This window comes from Haematobia irritans, chromosome 2 (genome assembly GCF_050003625.1).
Source record: "Haematobia irritans isolate KBUSLIRL chromosome 2, ASM5000362v1, whole genome shotgun sequence".
NCBI classification, from domain to species: domain Eukaryota; kingdom Metazoa; phylum Arthropoda; class Insecta; order Diptera; family Muscidae; genus Haematobia; species Haematobia irritans.
This window is the reverse complement of record NC_134398.1, coordinates 225,183,562-225,209,378: the sequence shown is the minus strand read 5'-3', so window position 1 is coordinate 225,209,378 and position 25,817 is coordinate 225,183,562. Positions and strand designations below refer to the sequence as shown.

The 25,817-nt window shown below is 35.3% G+C and overlaps 2 protein-coding genes across 2 annotated transcripts in view; one reads left to right on the top strand and one right to left on the bottom strand.

The window, feature by feature from the left end:
- ninaC (STKc_myosinIII_N_like and MYSc_Myo21 domain-containing protein ninaC) overlaps positions 1-18,518 on the top strand; it is a 40,203-nt gene extending 21,685 nt beyond the window's left edge. Inside the window, exons 5-18 of the mRNA XM_075297650.1 lie at positions 1,000-1,667; positions 1,734-2,282; positions 2,553-2,703; positions 2,769-2,910; positions 2,978-3,252; positions 7,385-7,671; positions 7,740-7,889; positions 12,899-12,999; positions 13,060-13,107; positions 14,059-14,246; positions 17,143-17,256; positions 17,315-17,619; positions 17,678-17,993; positions 18,065-18,518. Of these exons, the coding sequence (XP_075153765.1) occupies positions 1,000-1,667; positions 1,734-2,282; positions 2,553-2,703; positions 2,769-2,910; positions 2,978-3,252; positions 7,385-7,671; positions 7,740-7,889; positions 12,899-12,999; positions 13,060-13,107; positions 14,059-14,246; positions 17,143-17,256; positions 17,315-17,619; positions 17,678-17,993; positions 18,065-18,349 (3,579 nt within the window). The 3' untranslated portion in view covers positions 18,350-18,518. The remainder of the gene's footprint in view (positions 1-999; positions 1,668-1,733; positions 2,283-2,552; positions 2,704-2,768; positions 2,911-2,977; positions 3,253-7,384; positions 7,672-7,739; positions 7,890-12,898; positions 13,000-13,059; positions 13,108-14,058; positions 14,247-17,142; positions 17,257-17,314; positions 17,620-17,677; positions 17,994-18,064) is intronic.
- LOC142227228 (MTOR-associated protein MEAK7) lies at positions 18,432-25,344 on the bottom strand. Its single transcript, XM_075297651.1, has 7 exons — positions 25,073-25,344; positions 23,647-23,904; positions 23,262-23,583; positions 22,935-23,189; positions 22,757-22,875; positions 19,015-19,215; positions 18,432-18,948 (listed from the first exon to the last, which is right to left on the bottom strand). Exons 1-7 carry the CDS (start codon positions 25,208-25,210, stop codon positions 18,832-18,834), a joined length of 1,410 nt encoding a protein of 469 aa, XP_075153766.1. The 5' UTR covers positions 25,211-25,344; the 3' UTR covers positions 18,432-18,831.
- Positions 25,345-25,817: the final 473 nt, after the last annotated feature.

Here is a 25,817-nt window from a genome sequence, read left to right as displayed (position 1 = left end):
TGTAGTCCAGAAGGTTTATTTTTCCACACCCCAAGTGCTGCCGGCAAGCGACTTGAGTGGCTTATCACAAATTGCAGTGACATATGCAGATGGCTTGAAAAGGGTGTCGAATGTGACCCCGAGAATCTTGGAGTAGTTTGTAATCGAAATTAGCTTCCAATCGACTCTGACATTCAAGTGCCTGCGTACTTCTACCGTCCATGTAGTGAACAATGTGGATGAGGATTTGGTTGCGAATATCCTCAAATGTCTAGCAATGAAATAACTGGTGAGATCAACAATGGGCCCCGATGCCATGATTGTACAATCCCACTGCGCCGGGTTCTCAACACCAGATTGACCCGATGCCCACAGCTCATTACCAGCGACAGCCACATCTGTGTACATGTTGTTTCGTCCCTCACTTTGTCATGTAGTACAGTGTCGAAGGCTTTTTTGTAATCCACAAATCTCTACGTATACCTTGTGTAACTCCTCTCGATATTGCAATGCATTCTGTCATCTCAATTGATGTCTACTTGTGCTGATTCCAATATAATTCCTTGATGCATTGTATTTCTTTCCCCCTGATGCCAATAGAAAAAGTTTTACCTGTCTGGAGCAATTGATAATCCCATGTTAAAGTGACCGATCCCTTCCACTCATTTTGATCAGAACAGAGTCTAGTCCATACACACCAGAGTTAGTATTGCACCGGTCCTGGGGTTAATTAATTTCCCTTAGGACATTGCACCCTATTGATCCTATTCACCCATCCTTTTAATACTTCCCTAGGAATTCATCGTTCCACATTCTCGCTCTCCATATTCTTTTTGGAACTAAAATCCAGAGAGATAGATAGCTAGTCGTTGTAGTTACTCAAGCACCCAAACACTCGGGTGAATCGAAAGGCTCACGATTTTCCGTTTGTCACCCTTCATAAGAACATGTGTCGACATTAACAAATTTTTCATTCTTTGGATTTATGCACAATATATCTTCCTCTTTTATGATTTCTAGATGCGTAATGATATTGCCGAACTCATTGATCTGAGTCGTGAGGCCCCTGCTATCTACAAAGAGCCTGAAATTATGGTCGACCGTGGCTATATTAAACGCTTCGATGGAAAACCAGAACGCATGTATTCCGAAGATTTGGCAGGAATTGAAAATCCTGCAGACGATGTAATTTTAGATTGTTTACGCAGTCGCATGGAAATGGGTCAATCATATTCGTTCATAGGGGATATTTTACTCTCATTGAACTCGAATGAATTACAGAATGAATTTCCCGAAGAGTTCCACAAAAAGTACAATTGCAAATCGAGATCGGAAAATTTGCCACATATTTTTGCTGTAGCCGATACAGCCTATCAGGATATGTTGCATCATAAGGAACCGCAACATATTGTTTTCTCGGGTGAAAGCTTTTCCGGAAAGTCAACCAATGTGAAGCACACCATTAAACATCTGTGCTATTTGGGAGCGGGCAACCGTGGTGCCACTCAGCGTGTTGAAAATGCCACCAAAATCATTATGGCCTTAGTAAACGCCGGTACTCCGATTAACAATGATTCCACGAGATGTGTGTTACAGTACTTCCTGACCTTTGGTAAGACCGGCAAGATGTCTGGTGCTATATACAATATGTATATGTTGGAGAAGCTACGTGTTACCACTTCAGACATGTGAGAATAATCTCGGCCTCTGTATTAGGGCAAATGAAAAATCCTTTTTCTTTACACTTCTTTCAGAACTCAACATAACTTCCATATTTTCTATTATTTCTTCGATTTCCTCAATTCCGAGGGCTTACTAAAAGATTACAATTTGAAATCGGAAAAAGGATATCGCTACTTACGCATACCCGTTGACATTCAACCAACAAAATTGAAATATTGTCGTGATGACGCCACAGGCAATGTTGACCGTTTCAAGGAATTCGAAACTATATTGGAAGATCTTGACTTTAATCGCAAACAAATGGAAACTATAAGAAAGGTTTTGGCCGCCATTCTTAATATTGGCAATATACGATTTAAACAGTCGGGCAAATATGCTGAAGTTGACAACACTGAAATGGTTACCCGCATAGCGGAACTTTTGCGTGTGGACGAAAAGAAATTTATGTGGTCTCTGACGAATTTCATTATGGTTAAAGGTGGTGTGGCCGAGAGGCGTCAATACAATACCGATGAGGCTAGAAATGCTCGTGATGCCGTGGCCTCAACAATATATTGTCGTCTGGTAGATTGGATCATTAACAAAATCAATATGAATATGGCCTTTCCCCGAGCTGTGTTGTAAGTATGAAAATAAGATATAAGCGATTTGAATTTCCGCAAAGGCCTGTATGCACCTGTAACCAAATCTCCGATAGCCAAAAAAATGCATTGCTTACGAAAATTCCGTGAGGCGTTTTTATCGATTGTTTACATTTTGCTTTCATAAGAAATACATGGAAAAACTGTGTTATTGGCACACAAACCAAATTTCCACTAGCTAGGTGCATATTGGGCTAAACATGGGAAAATATATTATTCGTTTCACTTAATCATTTTCCTCTATTACAGCGGTGACAACAATTCCATTGTCATCCATGATATGTATGGATTTGAATGCTTCAATCATAACGGCTTGGAACAATTGATGATCAACACCTTCAATGAACAAATGCAATATCATTACAATCAGCGTATATTTGTTAATGAAATGTTAGAAATGGTAAGTTACACAAACACAAAGCTATTTTAACTATTAAATCTCATGTGAATGTAATGATTATTCAGGAAGCTGACGATATTGGTTCGGTCAATTTTAATTTTTATGATAACAAAACGGCTTTGGATAATCTACTAACTAAGCCCGATGGTCTATTCTATATCATAGATGAGGCATCTCGTATGAGTCAAGATCAAGATTTAATTATGGGTAAACCATTACAATCAGCCATACTTTATTAGATATTCAAAATTTCATAAATATTTTCTATTTTCAGATCGCGTTAGTGAGAAGTACAGCCAATTCGTTAAGAAACATACAGCCACTGAACTGGCAGTAGCACACTATACTGGACGTGTTGTCTATGACACAAGGGCTTTTACCGATATCAATCGAGATTTTGTACCACCCGAGATGATTGAGACGTTCCGCTCGTCTATGGATGAAAATATCATGGTTATGTTTACAAATCAGCTAACCAAAGCTGGTAATCTAACAATGAATTTCGAGAATGTACAGCATAAGGAAGATGATTTACAAAGGAAATCCTATGTAAGTTCGAATTTGTTGGAATTTGTTAGAATTTGTTAGATAAGAAGAATATTTATACAATAATGTCGGTATCCAAAATCTTTGTAATTAATACCATGTCGTTCAAACTGTAAGTTTATCCGGACGGAATGTCTGTGTTTGTGAAGAATCAAAACTATTGATAAATGTATTATCAATCAATTTAGGAAGCTGCAGTATCGATTATATATTCGAACATATATATCTCGGATATATCTCAAAATGTTGGATACGGGCATTATCGTCCGGAAAAACATATAATCTGAACGACGCATAAGAGCTACATACTATTGAAAAATTTCTGTTGCATACCAATAAGGCAGTATCTTATGGATGCAAATGTAAACAATAGATAATATCGACCTAAAGACGTTTATGCTAGCAAAAATTCCGATGAATTTCTTATGGGTAGCAGTTATTTCCCTAGAAGTGCACACTTGTTGTATATATGTTAAAAAATATGATTACTTATGGTGTAATTGAAAATGTCGACAAGCTAAAATCCGAATGTTAAAGTCGACTTCTCCAAAATTTGATTCTTATTGTGAAGTGAAAAAATTGCCAAATTTCTGCATTATCCTCCTATGTGTCTTAAAGAAAATATTATTTTTTATTTATATTATTATTTTCGAAAAACACTAATATTTATTCATTAGAATTCGTTTGGATATATTACAAACTTTACCACCGACGAATGTTTGACAGCTGATCATATTAGAAGAATATCTGTACAATAATGTCGATATCAAAATTTTCTATGGGAGCATATGTAAAAAAAATCGATAGCATCGGTCTTAACAAATTTTGCTAGCAAAAATGTATATGCATTTCTTATGCGTAGGAGATATTTCGCTACAAGTGCACACTTGGTGTATTATGCTAAAAAGTACAGAGTCGATAATGCCGACATCATTAAATATACGATGGCAAAATGGCAATGCATTTCTTATGTTGTAACTAAAAATGTCAACAAGCTAAAATCCAAAATTTGATTTTTGCAATAAGTGAAAAATGTCTGAATTTTCCTCACATGAGTCTTTTAAATATTGTCATTTCGAAAAACACTGACATTTATTCTATGTAAGTTCGAATTAGTTTGGATATCTTACAAATTTTACCAACGACGAATATTTGACTGCTGTTAACTATCAGTTACTCCGGACGGAATGTCGGTGTTTGTAAAGAATCTTACAGTGTGTCGGATCGATACGACTTGTCGGCGATGACTAAATAATCGGTAAATGTGTTATCGATCCCATAAACATGCAGCAGTATCGATTATGCCATCGGACTTATAATGTGCACAATATATGGGATATGTTCGACACAAGCACTGTCGTCCGGAATAACTGATAGTCTGTAAAGCGCATAAAACCGGTATGCAGCTCTGGTAAAATTTATGTTGCATGTCGATAAGGCAGTTTCATATGGTAGTATATGTTATGTAAAAAAGCGATAACATCGGCCAAAATTTTAGTAGCAAAAGTACCTATATATTTCTTATGCGTATGGTTAAAAATGAAACAATCGATAAAACGGTTCAATTAAGTATTCAAAATCCTAAGTTAAAAAGTAGACAAAGAAAAACACATTTTTTTGTCAAAATTCGTTTTTATTCTTCAACATAGTTCCCTCCAAGAGCGATACAACTATTATAACGACCTTTCAATTTTTTGATACCATTTTGGTACTCCTTCGGTTTTGCCTCAAAATAGGCCTCAGTTTCGGCGATCACCTCTTCATTGCAGCCAAATTTTTTCCCTGCGAGCATCCTTTTGAGGTCTGAGAACAAGAAAAAGTCGCTGGGGCCAGATCTGGAGAATACGGTGGGTGGGGAAGCAATTCGAAGCCCAATTCATGAATTTTTGCCATCGTTCTCAATGACATGTGGCACGGTGCGTTGTCTTGGTGGAACAACACTTTTTTCTTCTTCACATTGGGCCGTTTTGCCGCGATTTCGACCTTCAAACGCTCCAATAACGCCATATAATAGTCACTGTTGATGGTTTTTCCCTTCTCAAGATAATCGATAAAAATTATTCCATGCGCATCCCACAGAGGCCATTGCTTTGCCAGCGGGCTTTTGAGTCTTTCCACGCTTCGGAGACGGTTCACCGGTCGCTGTCCACTCAGCCGACTGTCGATTGGACTCAGGAGTGTAGTGATGGAGCCATGTTTCATCCATTGTCACTTATCGACGGAAAAACTCGGGTGTATTACGAGTTAACAGCTGCAAACACCGTTCAGAATCATCAACACGTTGTTGTTTTTGGTCAAATGTGAGCTTTCGCGGCACCCATTTTGCACAGAGCTTCCGCATATCCAAATATTGATGAATGATATGACCAACACGTTCCTTTGATATCTTTGAGGCCTCTGCTATCTCGATCAACTTCATTTTACGGTCATTCAAAATCATTATGTGGATTTGTTTGATGTTTTCGTCGGTAACCACCTCTTTCGGGCGTCCGCTGCGTTCACCGTCCTCCGTGCTCATTTCACCACGCTTGAATTTTGTATACCAATCAGTTGTTGTTGATTTCCCTGAGACAGAGTCCGGAAACTCATTATCAAGCCAAGTTTTTGCTTCCACCGTATTTTTTCACATCAGAAAACAGTATTTTATCAAAACACGAAATTCCTTTTTTCCATTTTTTCACAATAACAAAAGTTGCTTCACAAAAGACGCTCTATCTCACAAACTAATTGACTTACAGACGTCAAATTTTGACACGAATCATTTGAAGGTTGGTACTATATAAAAATAATATGTATTTAATACTAGCGACGCCATCTGTGTGTCAGACCGGGGACTTATCAGCCAACCTGTTAACTATAAGTTATTCCGGACGGAATGTCTGTGTTTGTAAGGTATAAAGTGTGTCCAATCGATACGACAATTCGTTGATGACTAAATAATCGGTAAATGTGTTATCGATCCCATAAACATGCAGCAGTATCGATTACGCCTTCAGACTTAACTTATAATGTGGCCAATATATGGGATATGTTCGACACGACCACTGTCGTCCGGATAAACTTATAGTCTGCAAGGCGCATAAGACCGGTTTGCCGCTCTGGCCAAAATTTCTGTTGCATATCGATAAGGCAGTTTCACATGGTAGCATATGTAAAAAAGCGATAACATCGGCCAACATTTTAGTAGCAAAAATACCTATATATTGGGAGCCACGGTGGTGCAATGGTTAGCATGCCCGCCTTGCATACACAAGGTCGTGGGTTCGATTCCTGCTTCGACCGAACACCAAAAAGTTTTTCAGCGGTGGATTATCCCACCTCAGTAATGCTGGTGACATTTCTAAGTGTTTCAAAGCTTATCTAAATGGTTTCACTGCAATGTGGAACGCCGTTCGGACTTGGCTATAAAAAGGAGGTCCCTTGTCATTGAGCTTAACATGGAATCGGGCAGCACTCAGTGATAAGAGAGAAGTTCACCAATGTGGTATCACAATGGACTGAATAGTCTAAGTAAGCCTGATACATCGGGCTGCCACCTAACCTAACCTAACCTATATATTTCTTATGCGTATGGTTAAAAATGAAACAGTCAATAAAACGGTTCAAAATCTTAAGTTAAAAAGTAGAATTATCCAATATTTGAAACGCCGAAAGTTGGATTTGCAGATTAACCCCCATATTCATAAAAGTTAACGTAAACTTTAAACCTACTATTACCATACAAATTAGTTCGATAACCTGTCAGTAAATTATTATGAATATGGGCATAAGTAAACAAATTTTTAAATGTCGGCATTCTCATATAGGCATTTAAAAAGCTTGGCATTTCGAAAAAGACGGAAAACTGCAGATTATAACATCGTCCTAAATAAATTTTTGGCAAAAAACTCCCTATCTTATGGATAGCATATATTCCGCTTGAAGTGCACTTGGGGTGGATATATGGTTTAAAAGCCGTCGATAATGACGTTTCCCATACAAGTCAACTTCCTGAAAATTTTGAAATGTCGAATGTTGGCTTTTTTGCAAACTTTTCTACATTCTTTTAACGAAATGATTGGTTTTTCTAACAACACGGAAATTTATTCGAAAATCGGCAGATACTAATCTTAAACCACTCCATTTTCACTTTCAGACTCTCAACACTCTATCCATGGGCGTTATATCCCAAGTCAATAATCTTCGTACACTGGCTGCCAATTTCCGTTATACCTGTTTGACCATGCTCAAAATACTTAGCCAAAACACCAATATTGGTGTACATTTTGTCCGATGCATTCGCGCAGATTTGGAATATAAACCAAGAGCATTCCATAGTGATCTCATACAGCAACAAATGAAAGCTTTGGGTGTTCTTGACACAATAATATGTCGACAACAGGGTTACTCATGCCGTTTAACATATGAGGAGTTTTTGAAACGGTAATCAATTGAATTATAACACAAATTAGAGAATGACTTTAGTCTTATTGTAATGTGACTTCTTACAGTTATAAATTTTTGGCTTTCGATTTTGATGAAACTGTGGATATAACTCGTGAGAATTGCCGTCTACTCTTGATTCGTCTGAAAATGGAAGGATGGGATATTGGAAAATCAAAAGTTTTCCTACGTTACTACAATGATGAGTTCTTGGCAAGGTAAGAGAATACAAATTTTAATTTAAACAAACATATGAGGACAAAAAGTATTTCAAATATCCTAAAATTAAATCAAATTTTGCACTTGACCTAATGGAAGTCTTTCTCACATGAACAATTTTGTGTAGGGTTTAGTCTTAGTAGTCCATTCCTGACTCTTATTAAATTAAGGTTTTAAAATCTATCTCTTTACTGATTTCGACTATTCAGTTTAACCCTAGATCAATAGCATAAATTGCCATTGATTGGCGATTGTCATGTAACACATCTAGGATTTTAATCGCCGTGAATTTCACGGTCCATCTGTCCATGCCACTTCGTTAGGACTTTGGCGGAAATTACGCAAAGTTTAGAACGAATAAAAATATTGATATGACAATCTACACAAAACCTCCTTTTGAAGCAGGGTACATAAGTAAGGGAGGGAGTCACGGTGGTGCGGTCGATTATCCCCTTCCAGTAATGCTGGTGACATTTCTGAATGTTTCAAAGCTTCTCTAAGTGCTCTCACCGCAAAATGGAACACCTTTCGCCGTCGGCTATAAGAAAAGAGGTCCCTTGTCATTGAGCTAAATGTAGAATCGGGCAGGACTCAGTGATAAGAGAAAACCACTGTGGTATCGGGCTGCCACTATACCTAACCTAACAAAAAGTCGCAAAAAATTTAAAAAATCGGCATTTCCAGTTTTCGATGTTTCTTAATTTAGAACAAAAATAAACGGCCGTAATTTCGTGCAGGCAGAATTTTGTATACTCTCTACCATGGTTCTACTGAAGACTATCATCCAGTCCAACCGAATTACTTTTTTACATTGTCTTCCAAATTCTAACTTAGTCCATATGGAGTCTAGGTTAGACAAAAAAAAAGACATATTAAATCCCTATAAGCACACATAAATTTTTTTATGTTTCAATCACGAAATTAATTGGTCCAATTAATTTTTTAATTGAAATGTCTTCAATCACGAAAATGATTGCATCAATCACAGTTTTAAGTGGGTATAAAAAAATACTTGATTAAAATGTGTATTGATTTCAGTAGCAAAATTCAATTAATTTTTTAATTGATTTAATTAAAAAATTAATTGATGTTGATTGCAAAACTCAATTAATTTTTTAATTAAAAAAGTTGCCTACATACAAAAATGTTTTTTCTGGTTCAATCACGAAATTAATTGATCCAATTAATTTTTTAATTGAAATGTCTTCAATCACAGAAATAATAGGATCAATTAACAAATTAATTGAAGATCAATAAAATTATTTAATTGATCCAATTAAAAACTTAATTGATACTATTATTTTTTGTGATTGATTTTTGTTTCAATTAAAAAATTTGTTGAATCAATTAAATTTTTAATTCAATATTTTTTTTTAACTAAATTAAAATTTTAATTGAAAAAATGTTCATGATTTTTTTCTGTGTATTTGCAATTACTTCCTAAATTGACTTATTGTTTTTAGTTTGATTAAAATTGATTGTTTGAAATAATTTTTTATTAAAAAGTTTGATTAAAAAGTCAAGTGTATCAATTATTATAGTAAAAACTTTAAAATTTGCAATCATTGATTTAAGTAACAATGTTTCTATCTTGATTAAAAAGTTAATTGTAACAATTTTTTTCAACTTCAATCAAATTTTTAATTAGTAATTTATTTTGGTAAAATTGTTTTCTGTGCAATTCCGTTTTTGATCGGTTTATATAGAGGAATCTATAAATAGTTATGAACCAATTTATACACGGTAATTATGGAGATAAACTTCTTTTGATCAGGACCTAGAGGAAATCGCGGAAATCAAACCTGGAGATCGGTTTATATAGGGGCTACACCTAATCCCGTATGGCCCATTATCAATTCCATTCGACCTACATCAATAAAAACTACTTGTGTCAAATTTCAAGCCGTTAGCTTGTTTCGTTCGGAAGTTAGCGTTATTTCAACAGACGGAGGGAATGACATCGCTAGAACGACTCAGAATTTATCTCAGACTTTATGAGTCTGAAATAAATACTTCGATATGTTACAAACGGAAGGACAAAGTTAGTGTATGCCTCATCGACTTTTCCAAAGTTTGGAAAATTGACTTTTCTACTTTTTATACCCTGCTCCACACTGTGGAACAGGGTTTTATAAGTTAGTGCATATGTTTGCAACACCCAGAAGGATACGAGATAGACATAGGGTGTCTTTGGCAAAAATGCTCAGGGTGGGCTCCTGAGTCGATGTAGCCATGTCCGTCTGTCTGTGAACACATTTTTGTGATCAAAGTCTAGGTCGCAGTTTAAGTCCAATCGCCTTCAAATTTAGCAGAACTTCCTGTTTTGGGTCAGAATAGAACCCTTTTGATTTTGGAAGAAATCGGTTCAAATTTAGATATAGCTCCCATATATATCTTTCGCCCGATATGCACTAATATGGACCCAGAAGCCAGAGTTTTACCCTGATTTGCTTGCAATTTTGCAAAAGATAACACTTGGTCGTATAGTCAAGTCTGCAAAATTTGATTGAAATCGATTCAGATTTAGATATAGCTCCCATATATATCTTTCGCCCGATATGGACTTATATGGTCCCAGAAGCCAGAGTTTTACCCTAATTTGCTTGAAATTTTGCACTAGGAGTATAATTAGTAGTATAGTCATGTGTGCTAAATTTTATTGAAATCGGTTCTGATTTAGATATAGCTCCCATATATATCTTTCGCCCGATTTCCCGTCATATGACCACAGAGGTCAAAGTTGTAGTCCGATTTACGTGAAATTTTGCACAGGGAGTAGAACTAGAATACTAAGTATGCATGTCAAATTTGGTTGACATCGGTTCAGATTTCTATATAGCTTCCATATATATGATTTTCCGATTTGGGCAAAAATTACCAAAATACCCACATTTTCTTTATAAAATCGCCACTGCTAAGTCAAAAACTTGTAAAAGTGACTCGAATTTTCTTTATTTCTAATACATATCTATCGACCGATAAATCATAAATACACTTTTGCGAAGTTGCCTCAAAATTGGTACAGATTAAAATGTTTCCCATATTTTTATACCCTTCACCACTACTGTGGTACAGGGTATAATAAGTTTGTGCATTTGTATGTAACGCCAAGAAGGAAAAGTCTGAGACCCATCGTTTAGTATACCGATCGTCTTAGAATTAAATTCTGAGTCGATTTAGCGATGTCCGTCTGTCTGTCTGTCTGTCTGTCTGTCTGTCTGTCCGTCTGTCTGTCTGTCTGTTGATGTATTTTTGTGTGCAAAGTACAGCTCGCAGTTTTAGTCCGATTGTCCTAAAATTTGGTATAGGGACCTGTTTCGGCTCAAAGACGATCCCTATTGATTTTGGAAAAAATCGGTTCAAATTTAGATATAGCTGCCATATATATTTTTCACCAATCGGGTCATAATTGGCGTGCATATCAACCGATCTTCCTCAAATTCCGTACATCCGAATATTTTATGAGTCTCGAAAAACTTGCAAAATATCAGCCAAATCGGTTCAGATTTAGATATAGCTCCCATATATAGCTTTCGCCCGATTTACACTCATTTGCCCACAGAGGCCAATTTTTTGCTCCGATTTAGTTGAAATTTTGCACAGGGAGTAGAAGTAGCATTATAGCTATGCGTGTCAAATTTGGTTGAAATCGGTTCAGATTTAGATATAGCTCCCATATATAGCTTTCGCCCGATTTACACTCAAATGACCACAGAGGCCAATTTTTTGCTCCGATTTAGTTGAAATTTTGTACAGGGAGTAGAATTAGCATTGTAGCTATGCGTGCCAAATTTGGTTGACATCGGTTCAGATTTAGATTTAGCTCCCATTTATATGTTTTTCTGATTTCGACCAACATTTTCCTTGTAAAATCGCCACTGCTTAGTCGAAAAGTTGTAAAAATGACTCCAATTTTCCTAAACTTCTAATGCATATATATCGAGCGATAAATCATAAATAAACTTTTGCGAAGTTTTCTTAAAATTGCTCCAGATTTAAATGTTTCCCATATTTTTTTACTAACATTGTGTTCCACCCTAGTGCATTAGACGACTTAAATTTTGAGTCTGTAGATTTTGTAGAAGTCTATCAAATTCTGTCCAAATCGAGTGATATTTAAATGTATGTATTTGGGACAAACCTTTATATATAGCCCCCAACACATTTGACGGATGTGATATGGTATCGAAAATTTAGATCTACAAAGTGGTGCAGGGTATAATATAGTCGGCCCCGCCCGACTTTAGACTTTCCTTACTTGTTTAGGTTAGGTTAGGCAGCCCGATGTATCAGGCTCACTTAGACTATTCAGTCCATTGTGATACCACAGTGGCTTAAATTTTAAGTCTATAGATTATAAATTTTGTTCAGATGGAGTCAGATTTAAATGTATGCATTTGGGACAAAAACCTTTATATATAGCACCCAACACATTTGACGGATTTGACGGATTTGATACAGTATCGAAAATGTGGATTTACAAAGTGGTGCAGGGTATAATATAGTCGGCCCCGCCCGACTTTAGACTTTCCTTACTTGTTAGAGTTGTTGTTTGAACTGGACAATTTTACACATTCACATTCACCATATGTCTGTCCATATGTTTAACTTTTTAAATAAATTATATTCGTCTACAGATACTCCCAGTGTTACCACTGAAATATTATTTCCCTTTTTATCCAATGTCAAATTTTCTAATTTTTCTTTAAAATTCGATTTTGACCAATTGAATCGATTTTCAAAAATATCTAAAGTTTATTGGCAGTATTTTAATATTAGAAAAAGTCGACGTAGATATTTTTGTAAAGTCGATTAGTCGAAATGTCGATTATCGACTTTTATACACCTATTTTCAAATTCAAACTAATTTAAACTTATCCAGAAAATACAACTACATGAATTGAAAATTCCATAAATATGATCTTCCCGAAAACGGGATTTTTTTTTCCAAATTCTAAACAATAAAATAATTTTCGAATTACAATCCAATCTATTATAATACTTACAGATTATACGAGAACCAAGTAAAGAAGGTCATTAAAGTTCAATCCATGATTCGAGCTCTCTTGGCACGAAAACGTGCTAAAACTGGAGGCAAACCAGCAGCAGGTAAATAAAAAACCATCATCATTGTAATGTAAAATACTAATTACTTGCTTTGTTCCTTAGGAGCTGGTCCAGCCAAAAATGATGTTGCAGCGGCAAAAATACAAAAAGGTAAAAATACCCTAGGTGTTGAGATTGAATATGTAGACATAAGTGAAACACCCTCGGAAGCAGAAGATTTATTCGAAGAAACACGTAAGGAAGAGGCCTTGGCTGCGGCTCGTATCTCTCAACGTGAAAGTATGATTTTCGATCAAGATGATGAATAGATAGAGAATCCATAATGATTCATAGGGGATAATTGAAATCCTTGTACTTGACGTATTTTCAACGTCCAACGAAACCAAAAACAAACAAAAAAAACAAATAAGAATATTACAAAAAATGTTTGGAAATACCATACATAACGACAAAACTATACTTATTTACACTAAACATACATACGAATATATAACCAACCATAATCATATCTCTAAATATGTTCCAAATAAAATACGATAATAGATGAAATTGTCATAGCCTAATCGTTTCTTCATTCACTCAAGACGAGCAAGAACAAAGCAATAAGAAGGGGATGGGTTACTTGGTTAGTGGGTCTTTGGTTTGGTTTTACAAATTCACTTTACAGGCTTCCATTGTTATAGAGCAACCAGCAAAGCTTCTTAATGGACGAACCATTGCTGCCACCACCCACCATCAAAAGATTTGATTCTAAACACCCCATCACTTGTATTTGGAACAAGGTGGCGGCATAGTTTAAACTATAAAAAGAGTGTGAATGTATGCATTGGATATAAATGAAAAATTAATTAAATTAGCGCCTTATAAATCGACCGCATAAAAACCTTGACCCCTAGCCATCTTCCGACGAGCGTGCATCTAACTGTGGCCTTCTTCCTAGCTTTTGTTCTTATCAAGGTCTTATCTGTTATACAATGGCCTTGTGTTTGTAGTAACCTCACCTGATATGGCATAACATTAACTTATGATCTAATCCCATGGGGGACATATGTGTGATTATTTTCTTATTGTCATTTCTTTCTGTTTTCATTGTTCTTGCAGCTTACCGAGGCTATCGGGGAGGAAAGTCACGATTTGCTCCACTGGTTGATAAAAGTGGATATGTTAATCAAGAAACTGCTGAATTTATTCGCCATTATGTACGTAAATGGAGGCAAAAATCTCTCTTCCAAGTTTTGTTGCACTATCGTGCAGCCAGATTTCAAGATTTTGTAAATCTTTGCCAACAAGTAAGTATAAAAAAGATACCTTGGATTTTCAAGAAATGTGGATAAGAGGGGGTTGTGTATATATGTTTTTTGCTAAGGGAATTCCTACTACCATCGATCAATTCGAGGTTTATTTGAAATCAAAGGACCCATAGACATAGCCTTATTCTCCAGTGCCCATAAACTATATGAAGAAACAGAACCAAATCGATTTGCACCAATCAAAAGGGATACCTGAAAAACATTAAGTGTCCCCTCGCCGTTTTCCAATTGCTATAGTATACATAAAGAATAAATATCTACCGTTGCTTTAGGTAATCTCGAAACCCACTGATTGAAAAGTAGACTGCTTTTATCCATATCGATTTTTCCAGAAAATAAACATCCAACTTCCTATGGATGGTTTGAGATCTTAGACAAGGAGAACATTATTGTGTCGACTCCATTATTTAGGATAGGTTAGGTAAGTGAGCCTGATACATGGCAGCCCGATGTATCAGGCTCACTTAGACTATTCAGTCCATTGTGATACCACATTGGTGAACTTCTCTCTTATCACTGAGTGCTGCCCGATTCCATGTTAAGCTCAATGACAAGGGACCTCCTTTTTATAGCTGAGTCCGAACGGCGTTCCACATTGCAGTGAAACCACTTAGAGAATTTTTGAAACCCTCAGAAATGTCACCAGCATAACTGAGGTGGGATAATCCACCGTTGAAAAACTTTTTGGTGTTCGGTCGAAGCAGGAATCGAACCCACGACCTTGTGTATGCAAGGCGGACATGCTAACTATTGCACCACGGTGGCTCCCTTATTTAGGATAGAACTGAGAATGAAGCCGCCGAGTCGCGCCGCTGATTTTAGCCGCCGCCGACCATGTCGACTCATCTCGACTTAAATTTAGCCGCCAATTCATCAAAAATATTGATTTAAATCAGGAAAATTTATTAATAACTGTTGTATTTTTGGCTAAAATTTTGAATCCTCCACCCACAATCAATCAGGATCGAGTTGCTTTAATAATTTTGCAAAAATTTCGCTCAGAAAATGTGAATGAAATGGAAAAATGATTGTAAAATTGGTTGTACATCTAATCTGATTGCCATTCGCTTAACTTCAAATTTATTTTATAATGGATAATTGCCCGCCGCCGAATAGACTAATTTATATCAGCTTAGCCGTCAAGCCGCTGCCGGAGTCAACAATTTAGTGCCAGCGTCCGCCGACAAAAATGGGTCGGCTTCATTCTCTGCTGCTGTAGCGGTAGCAGTAGTTGACTACAATCTAGACCATATCTTGGAAATCTTTTTTCATCCTGATGTTTAATAACCATGTACCGCCATTAGTCTCCACTTTGTGATGTAGGTTAGATTAGGTGGGGTATAATGGCAACCCCATTATTTCTGGCCCATTTGTACTGCACAGTCAATTATGATACCACAGTGATAAACTTCTATCTTATCATGATTCAATGATAACATTCAAGGAACCTCCTTTTGACAGTCGAGTCTGAAAGGTGTTTTGCACTGCAGTGAAACCACACATTAATACACTCAGAAATGTCATCAGCATTACTGAAGGGTGATAAATAACCACTGAAATAGTTTTTGGTGCCCGATCGAAACTAGGATCGAACCCATGTCCTTTTGCATGCATTGCACCTTTTTTATGTATACTTGTGTCAATGAAGGAATATATGTGTTTCCTCGTACAGCCACCATGATGCAATGGTTAGCATGCCCGTCTTGTGTACAAAGGGTCGTGGGTTCAATCCCAGCTTCGACCGAACACCAGAAAGATTTTCAGCGGTGGATTATCTGCTCTCAGTAATGCTTGTAACATTTCTAAACGTTCTTTAAATGGTTTCACAGCAATGTAAAAGGCCGCTAAGACCCGGCTATAAAAAGGAGGTCCCTTGCCATTGAGCTAAACATAGGGCAGCACTCAATGATAAGAGAGAAGTTGACCACTGTAGTATCACAATGTACTAAGTAGTCTAAGTGAGCCAGAAATATCAGGCTGCCACTATATCTAACCTAAACATCCTCGATCTAATGGTTGTGGTACCCATCCAACATGGCCAGAAACTTAACCTTCGTTATAGACAACTAACAACTTGGACTACGTCGAACAGCTACAAGAATAATGAAAAACACCTTTCCCCATACATTCCATATACGGGTCACTAGTGTCTGGCACAAGCGAGATAGGTCTATACTGCACGGAATGGTGTATTATGAAAGCCAGACCACCATCTCCACTTCTTGTGCGATCCTTTCGAAGCACATTGTATCCATCACAATGGCGTAGGCCATTGTGATGGATACATTTTTTGGATACGTTTTGGATACATTTTTTGGATACGTTTTTGCAATTAAATTGCAAAAACGATGCACTATCCGGAACTGGAACAACAATATTGGGTGTAAGATGCTGCGGCGGAGAATATTGTTGAACGGGAGATGTCGGGGGGGTCGCATAGTCAGACGACCCACTGCTGCTATCGCTGGCACAGCATCCTGCCACGTAGTCAGTGTGACTATACTCCCGCAGCGATGTTAAGCCGGAACAGTTCCGGTAATGCACCCACTCCAAGCACCGGTTACACTTGACCGAAACCGAACGGTGGTGGATCAGGTTTCGGCAGACTGAACAATACCATGGTCCGGGGTTCTCCTCTATCCCGGCTCGGACCAACAGCAAACGGAGAAGGCTCCCCGGGATGCACCTTCTCCAACACAAAAAGACGGACGAAACAACACGTACACTGATGTGGCAGCCGCTGGCCAATGGATGGGGTCCATCGGGTTAATCCGGTACACAGAACCCACCGTAACATATATCCATGAAAAGATAGTGAAAGCATGATTTTTGAGAACTTTTTTTGCTTTAACATTAACTCCTTGCTTTCTTACAGGCTCATATTTACAATCAGAGAATGGTTGCTGGAATGAATAAATGCACTCGTGCTGTACCATTTGATCGTATCAATACCAAAGAAGTAAACTCAACTCAACTCGGTCCTATGAAGGTGAAGTACAAAACGCAATCTTCAATCTGAATTCCTAACATTGATCATGGTTTTACAGGTAGCTGTACGCAAAATACCTATACGATTGGATCATATTCCATTTTATGATACACAATATATGGTGGATCCGGCCAATTCATTAGCAAGACAAACGGCACCTTCACATTCTGCTATAATGACAAATATGTATGATGAAGAAGCATGGGATAGTCCATTGCAAAGGAATCCTTCGATGACTTCTCAATTGTTAACGTATAATGCTTATAAAAAGGAACAGGCCTGTCAAACCAATTGGGATCGTATGGGTGAAAGTGATGTGATTTACAATCAAAACTTTTATCGTGATCCACAAATGATGAGAAGGTAAGATTGAGGTTATAATTGAATTTGCTTTAAAAACAATGATTTGTTTCTTCTCCAGGAATCAAGTGCAAATGCGCATGAATGACTACAATCCTAACTATAATCAAAATTACAATTCATATTATAATCAAAACTACAATCAAAATTACAACCAAAACTACAATCAAAATTATAACTCACAACCTCATCGTTGGGGATCAAGACGTAACAGTCTGAAAGGATATCCTGCCCCTCCACCACCTCCTCCTATGCCACCCTCTAATATGTATCAATCGCAACAAAATAGAAATCAAAATGTGCGAAATTCATATCCACCTGCAACACAAAATCCCGTACAGGAGCTGCAAAATATGATGGGAAATAGGGATTACGAGGTAAATAGACAAAAAACGGTCCATATTTTTATTGATTCCAATAATACTTACATGTTATAACATTCTTGCAGAACCCCGATGAGGCACCATTCAATTTTAAAGCAATGCTTCGTAAGACAAATTATAACCGTCCCGAATCGAATACCATGACTTATGAGTTCAATTCAAACAACAATCAACAGCAGCAAACATTCCAAACTCCAAAGCTACGTCCCACTGGCAGAAGTGTGGAGAAAACAGAATATGGACGCAGTCAACAACAGCAATCTCAATCATATGAGGAGCCCACCAGTAGCTATGAGCCCGCACAAGATGACTCAGAGGTTACATTTACTGGCGATGGTTTTGATATTTAGAAAGCCTATCTAGAGTACAATAAACAACACTTGAACGCTTCTTGGCAGAAAGTCACCATGGAACGAGAAAACAACCACCCGATTATAGAGTTTAAGAAAATTCGTATTTTATTGTTTTCAATAAAACTAAAGTGTGAACCATATCTTCATCACTATTATCAGTTCAGTATATCGTTTTAGTCACACATCTTATTTTGTTGTTCATTATTTGGAACGGTCGTAATATTAATTTTTCCAAAGGAATGAATTAGGCTAATACTAAAAAATCTTTTAAAGATTACAATAGAATCTATCGAGGCGAAAAAGAAAACAAACAAACAAAAAAGCAATTAAAACAAGACACTCTTACGCAATTACGTTATTGTCCCTAGATAATAATCGTTGGTGGACAGATGGGAGACATGATATAGAAATCTATGATAAATCTCAAATTAATGTTAGTTAAGTTAAACACTAACATCTCTGACCAGTATATACACTTATTAAAGATCCAAATCGGGATCTCGTAACCCATCAGAATGCATATTACGACCAGATAATTCCAACATAACACGATCTTCCAGATTTTTATCCAATATGGAACGTTTATTATTTGAACCCTATAATAAAAATAAGACAACATATGGAAACATCTTTGAGATTTTTTTTCTTTGTAAAGAACTCACCTCTCCACCTTCTTCGTCACTGTCTTCGCTCTGTTTGGGCTCATCTCCTATACCCCAAACTTCCAGATTTCTTATACGAAATTCTTTACGCTTGCTCAATTGATTGTAGTCCTTAAATGTTGTACAACTTTCACAACTTTGCCCAATGCCATATTCACAATCTAGCCAAAGGCCCCAGTAGTCAAATTGACCGCCCATACCCTGCAAAAAATATAGAATAAAAATATGGAAAATATGAAACACTCAAGGTTTATAATTTTTTTTATATATATATATCCTGGATATTTACTTCCGACAAAAAAAAAAACGAAAAATAAAAAATCATCTAAAATCCAATAATTTACCAAAAACGACGTTTTATGTTTCCTAGATCCGTCTGATTAACTTCAAGCTACACACAAAAAAAAAATTTTTCTGATTCAATCACGAAATTAATTGATCCAATTAATTTTTTAATTGAAATGTCTTCAATTACAGAAATGATAGTATCAATTAAAAAATTAATTGAAGGTCAATTAAAAAATTAATTGATCCAATTAAAAAATTAATTGATACTATTAATTTTTGTCATTGATTTTTGTTTCAATTAAAAAATTTGTTGATTCAATTAAATTTTTAATTGTATATTTTTTAAAACTCAATTAAAATTTTAATTGGAAAATTTTTCGTGAAATTTTTTTCTGTGTACACACAAAAAAATTTCACGAAAATTTTTATAATTAAAATTTTAATTGAGTTTTAAAAAATATTCAATTAAAAATTTAATTGATTCAACAAATTTTTTAATTGAAACAAAAATCAATCACAAAAATAATAGTATCAATTAATTTTTTAATTGGATCAATAACTTTTTAATTGACCTTCAATTAAATTTTTAATTGATACTATCATTTCTGTGATTGAAGACATTTCAATCAAAAATTAATTGGATCAATGAATTTCGTGATTGAATCAGAAAAAAAAAATTTTTGTGTGTACAAATAGTCGACGTTTACTTTTTCGATTTTTTATGTTATCCCAAAATCAAAATTCTATTACACCACTTATTGCTGTTTAATTTCAGCTGAAACATATATGTTAATTAAACTACAAAAGTAAGAAAAAAATTGCATTTGTCAAATTGATTGAGATGGGAGATCATTTCGGAATTTTCACATTCCTTATCGTGAATCCTGAGCTTCCAGCGAAACTATCAATCAATCATAGGGAGCCACCGTGGTGCAATGGTTAGCATGTCCGCCTTGCATACACAAGGTCGTGGGTTCGATTCCTGCTTCGACCGCACACAAAAAAGTTTTTCAGCGGTGGATTATCCCACCTCAGTAATGCTGGTGACATTTCTGAGGGTTTCAAAGCTTCTCTAAGTGGTTTCACTGCAATGTGGAACGCCGTTCGGACTCGGCTATAAAAAGGAGGTCCCTTGTCATTGAGCTTAACATGGAATCGGGCACTCAGTGCACTCAGTGATAAGTGGTATCACAATGGACTGTATAGTCTAAGTGAGCCTGATACATCGGGCTGCCACCTAACCTAACCTATCAATCAATGATTCAGAATTCAACTCGATACTTCCAAATTAATCGGTTTTTTATGGTGGATAATCAACGTTTATTTATTTTATTTTTATTTTACATTTATTGTGAAAATAACCAGGCCCGTATGCAAATAGAAGATGGTTACAACAAATACTACAAAAAAATTACATTTGTAAGTCTGCAAAATCTGCTAGTCAATTTTTCCAAATGTTGACTTTTTGCATCTGATCCTACAGCTCAATACTGTCAGGGTGTTGTAAGTTTTATCTATATGATATAAATTCCCTATTTTTGGTTTAACCGCATGTAGAGGCGGAAGTGTCCGCTGTCTTACTATATGCCCCTGAGATCAGCGTTACCGTTGAGAATCTCAAAAAAGGGCACGAAAAGTGTCTCTCGCAATAAAAGGTGGCTCTATAAAGGCTCATAAAAAAAGAACGGCAACCAATCTAGCAAACTCCAGAAATTAGGTCTTTCTTATTTCCTTCAAAATTGGACATCTGCCTACACACAAAAATTTTTTTTTTCTGATTCAATCACCAAATTAATTGATCCAATTAATTTTTTAATTGAAATGACTTCAATCACGAAAATGATAGTATCAATCATATTTTTAATTGGGCATAGGAAAAATTCTTGATTAAAATATTAATTGATTTTTTTTTCAGCAAATTGCAATTATTTTTTTTTTTTAATTGATTCAATTAAAAATTTAATTGATGTTGATTGCAAAACTCAATTAATTTATTGATTAAAAAGGTAACTATTCTTAATTACTTCCTGAATTGGCTCGGAGTTTTTATTTGGATTAACAAATGACTGTTTGAAATACATTTTTAATTAATTAAAAAAAAATTACCACTTTTTTAAACTGAATTAGTCTTCCGAATTTGATTAAAAATTTAATTGTATCAATTAATTTTTTAATTAAAAATTTTAAAATTTTCAATCATTGACTTAATTAACTTAATGTTTCTATCATGATTTAAGCAGTTTGTTAATGTTTTGGAGCAATCTGGTTGGTTCCACAAAAGTAAATAATAGAGAAGGTTCAGTGGTTAAGACTAGAAGTGCCCATATGTAATAGGTACTTTTAGTTAAATGTGGTATCACAATGGACTGAATAGTCTAAGTGAGCCTGAAATTTAATCGGGCTGCCACTTTAACCTAACCTAACCTAACCTTCTATCATGATTAAAAAGTTAATTGTATCAATTAATTTATTAATTGAAAAAATTTTCAACTTCAATTAACTTTTTAATTGGAAATATTTTGGTGATATTTTTTACTGTGATATAAAGTGCTAAACATTTTCTTTCTCATATGTGTTGCACAGCGAACACATTTCTGAGCCAATAATAATGGCTTGTTGGCATTTAAAATTGTTGGTTCTGATTTGCATTATTAATCGTATATCCCCGACTGTATTTGTTATTCTCAAATAATTTGTTCCCTGCGATGCGTCCAAACGTCTATATATTCTTCCGGTGTTCTGTTTTTCTTAACACGTACCCATTTATGTTCTTTAATCTTAGCGCTTGTAGCAACTTCTTTTCATTTTCTCTCCAGACTATTTGTTGTCCACTCGATATTAAAATTTGTTCCCATGTCATTTATGTCTTTTGCCCAGAATATTCTTCTGTTTAATATTTTATTTGATAGTAAAAGCGGTAATCGAGGTTCTTGGTATACAAAGAGAGTCCTAAATAAGTAACGTAGATGCAGTTCTAGTGTGAAAATATGCCCGTTTTTTGAGAGCTGTTTCTAGAATTTTTTCCCCTCATCGAGTACTTTTGGCTGGAATAAGTGATTTTTTTGTTTGGATTTTTTTTATTTTGTTGTGTTATTGGTTTCCACAAAAAAATAAAATTTGTTTTGGGGGAATTGAAAAAATAAAAGAAAAGTTTGCTTTTTCAGCAAACGGTGAACAACGAACCAAACGTCAAAAATCACTCGTTGATATCTCGAGAAGTATAGTCTGTGGAATCGGTATTCGATTGTAAATCATATTGAATGAGTTCGTGGCAAAATTTGAGTTTTTATAGCAAATATATCTAAAGTTATTGTAGTTTCATTCTAGACCAACGATTCGTTTGAGGCCGATTTTGGGTTTCATGAACAGGCAGTAAAGCATACTTGTTGCTGTTCTAGCAGATTTTACTAGCACTGACAAATTTCACATTTTTTTATAAAATAGGAAAACTTACCAAACCATTAGGCATAGTCTGTTGGCCTAAATTCAAATATTGATAATGATCATTATAACCAGTAGTATTAAAACAACGCATAGCTGGACTTAATGTGAAAAGCATAGAAGTGTCATCGCCTGGAAAAAAATATAAAAAATTGCATAGAAAAATACAAAATACAATAAAAGACACATACCTATAAAGTTTGGACCCAAAGCCCATGAATGGGGTGCATAACCAGCAAAGATGTAATGATCCTCATCTTCGATAACCAAAAGTGTGGGTCCTCTCTTTAATATTTTCCCCAACATAGTAGAGAAACTCTCACCCATAATTTTCGAAGAAAACAAAAAACGCCATTTATTTTGTAATGCTATAGGCATATTACTATTCACAAATATTACATGAGGTATATCCAAAATTGGTGAATAATTGGTTCCAGAAGGTAAACCTAAGGTAAATATATAAGTGGGATTTTTTTTTTCCTTTCAAAAGTATTTTAATAGCATATGTAAACCTTTACCTTCTTGTATTGGTAATATTTGACTTTTGGTTGGATTACCCAATTTACTTATCTTTCCATGACCATTGTAACCATAGAGGAATGAAAATACACTTCGCCATATAATTAAAAATGTAGGATTTATTTGTATCCATTTTTCCATTTCATGCATTGATGCTGTTGCTTCGGATGAATCTTTGCACAGCGATCGTATTAAACCTTTGGCAAAACATTGAGCCGAACGATCATTGCAATGATAGCCAAATTTATGCCATGATTCAAAAGCCGATGAGTTTTGTGATTTCAAAATATGCAAATAGCTAAGTAGGATAGATGTTATGTACTGCAAACCAAAAAGAGTTCAATCTCAAATATTTTTCTTTACATCTTCAATGGTGAAACCTACCATCTCCAATTGTTTCAAATCAACATCATCGGTGCTCTTACCACCCAAAGATATGTGTATAAAATTGATTTGTTCATCCAATGTTCCTCTTTCCACAATGTAGTATGGCTCAGCATATTTTCTAAATGCTATTGTACCAACATGCTGTATATTATGGGGTGAATGTGTTTTCTGCGGTGTTGTTGGTGGGCTTTGTGTAAATAGATAATTAGCGGTAAATTGTGCCAAATTTTTATCAATCACTGATGACCAAGATTCCTGAAAATTTCAAAAAGAGTGAGTTGAACATATTAGAAATTAAATTCAATGACGTGTTTGAAGACCTTGGTTGTTCACTATTAGGATACGAAAGCCTAAAACTTAGCGAGATGTTCAAGGCTTTCGTAATCCAAAGCTTTTCGTCTATCACGTTTTGGAAATCGCGAAATGTTTCATTATACTTTTCATTCATTTTTTTTTTTCAGTATTAATCAACTTTAATATCCACAGAAAGAAAGCATTTTCATTGCAATACGAATAGATCTAATTAGTTTGTAAATCAACTCTTTAAATAATGTTAATAAACCATATCAAGCTGCATTAAATGCAATTTAGATGTTAGTGTACCACATTTAAACAAGCTGTGTAAGTGACCTGTAACGTTTTGGACTACAGCTTTTGAATACACAAATAGATGAAAAAATAACTAAAAATATGGTCATCACAGAAACAAACTATGTACACTTTAATAAACTTACGCGAACACCTTTCAGTCTGTGTATTTTCTAATGCACACATGCATCTGTTTTTTTTTCTTTTTTTGAGTGAATGCAGCCAAACAAAACCTGTTAATTTTTTCAATAAATGTTTAATTAACTAACTGTAGCAAGCTAGTTTATGTTCCGTGGTTGCGGAAAAATTTATTATGCATAAATGGGAAAATTTGCAGAACAATTTGATCATATTTTGAAAATATAAAACCCAAATGGCTGATTAGGTAAATTACATTGAAGCCACATTAAAGTAAAAAACTAATAGATATTTATACCCTTCACCACTACTGTGGTACAGGGTATAATAAGTTTTTGTTTTTTTTTATTACAAATGAAGGCACAACAAACGACCAATGACCACAACATGAACAGACAGTAGTATATAGTAGATATCAGTAGCCTGTTCTTTTTTTTATTGACCATGCCATATATGTAGGTGCACACACATAGAAACATACCAAACCGTCACATCAATCATTGGCCCTCCGAAATCCAATATGAAAAAAATATACAACTATGATGGAGTCTCATGACACACACTATATACAAAATCAAATTTTTGTTTACCGCTAAAATGGAATTGATGACCTTGCATTAAAGTTTTCAACCATTCCCCAATGGATCAAATTACGTTTCTACATGTAAACAATAGCTCTTCAGATCAGTTAACTTACCACCAATTTGTTCTCTGTGATTTTATCGGAATGTCCACTACTGCCAGAGGCTACACGAAAAGATGTTTCCAGGATTTTTAATTCCTCGCCCGTAAAAAGGTCGGTTGATTTTCCCTTTTTAGTTTGTTGATTACCCATTTTCCGTGTCGAGATGGTGGATGTTTATTTTTTGTGTTGTAACTTGACAGAAAATTGTTTCCAAATTTTATCTTCTCCCTGATAAGATCAATACACTTTTAAACCCGCTTCGTTGTGTTGTTATTGTGCTCAGTTGACAAGAATGCACAACAGCTGTTTGAATGTATGGCTGCCAGTATTGCCATATATTTTAAAAGAAAAGTGCATACTGACCGTTAAAGTGCAAAGTCCTTTAAATGTTCCCAACCCAATAAATACAAACGTTTGAAAAATGCAAAAACTCAACAAATTTTCAAACTTTTTTCAATGGAGTAGAGTAATATTCAAGTTAAGAAGTTGTTGAGAAAAGCAACAATTTCTCATATTATTCAACCAAAAAAATACAAAATTTCTAGCGATTTCGTAGAATTTATTGAATTATTATTAAAAAAATTGGTGGGTAGAAGAAAGCATTTTAAAGAGAAACTGTTAAATAAAAAAATTTTCGGAAAAGTCTAGATTTCGAGATATCGACCACTGAAAATCTGTATTTTCCTTCATTTTTGTTAATTCTAGCAGCAATTTATCCAAGGCATATTAATTAAAGGTAAAGTTATGCAATCAGCTG

What these genes read in the sequence shown, in the direction of transcription:
- LOC142227228 (XM_075297651.1), bottom strand. Translation starts at nt 25,210, where the DNA reads ATGGGTAATCAACAAACTAAAAAGGGAAAATCAACCGACCTTTTTACG. An exon ending in TCACAGAGAACAAATTGGTG is followed by an intron (nt 23,905 to 25,072) that starts GTAAGTTAACTG and finishes TGAAATTTTCAG; the next exon opens with GAATCTTGGTCATCAGTGAT. An exon ending in AGACTATGCCTAATGGTTTG is followed by an intron (nt 19,216 to 22,756) that starts GTAAGTTTTCCT and finishes TATTTTTTGCAG; the next exon opens with GGTATGGGCGGTCAATTTGA.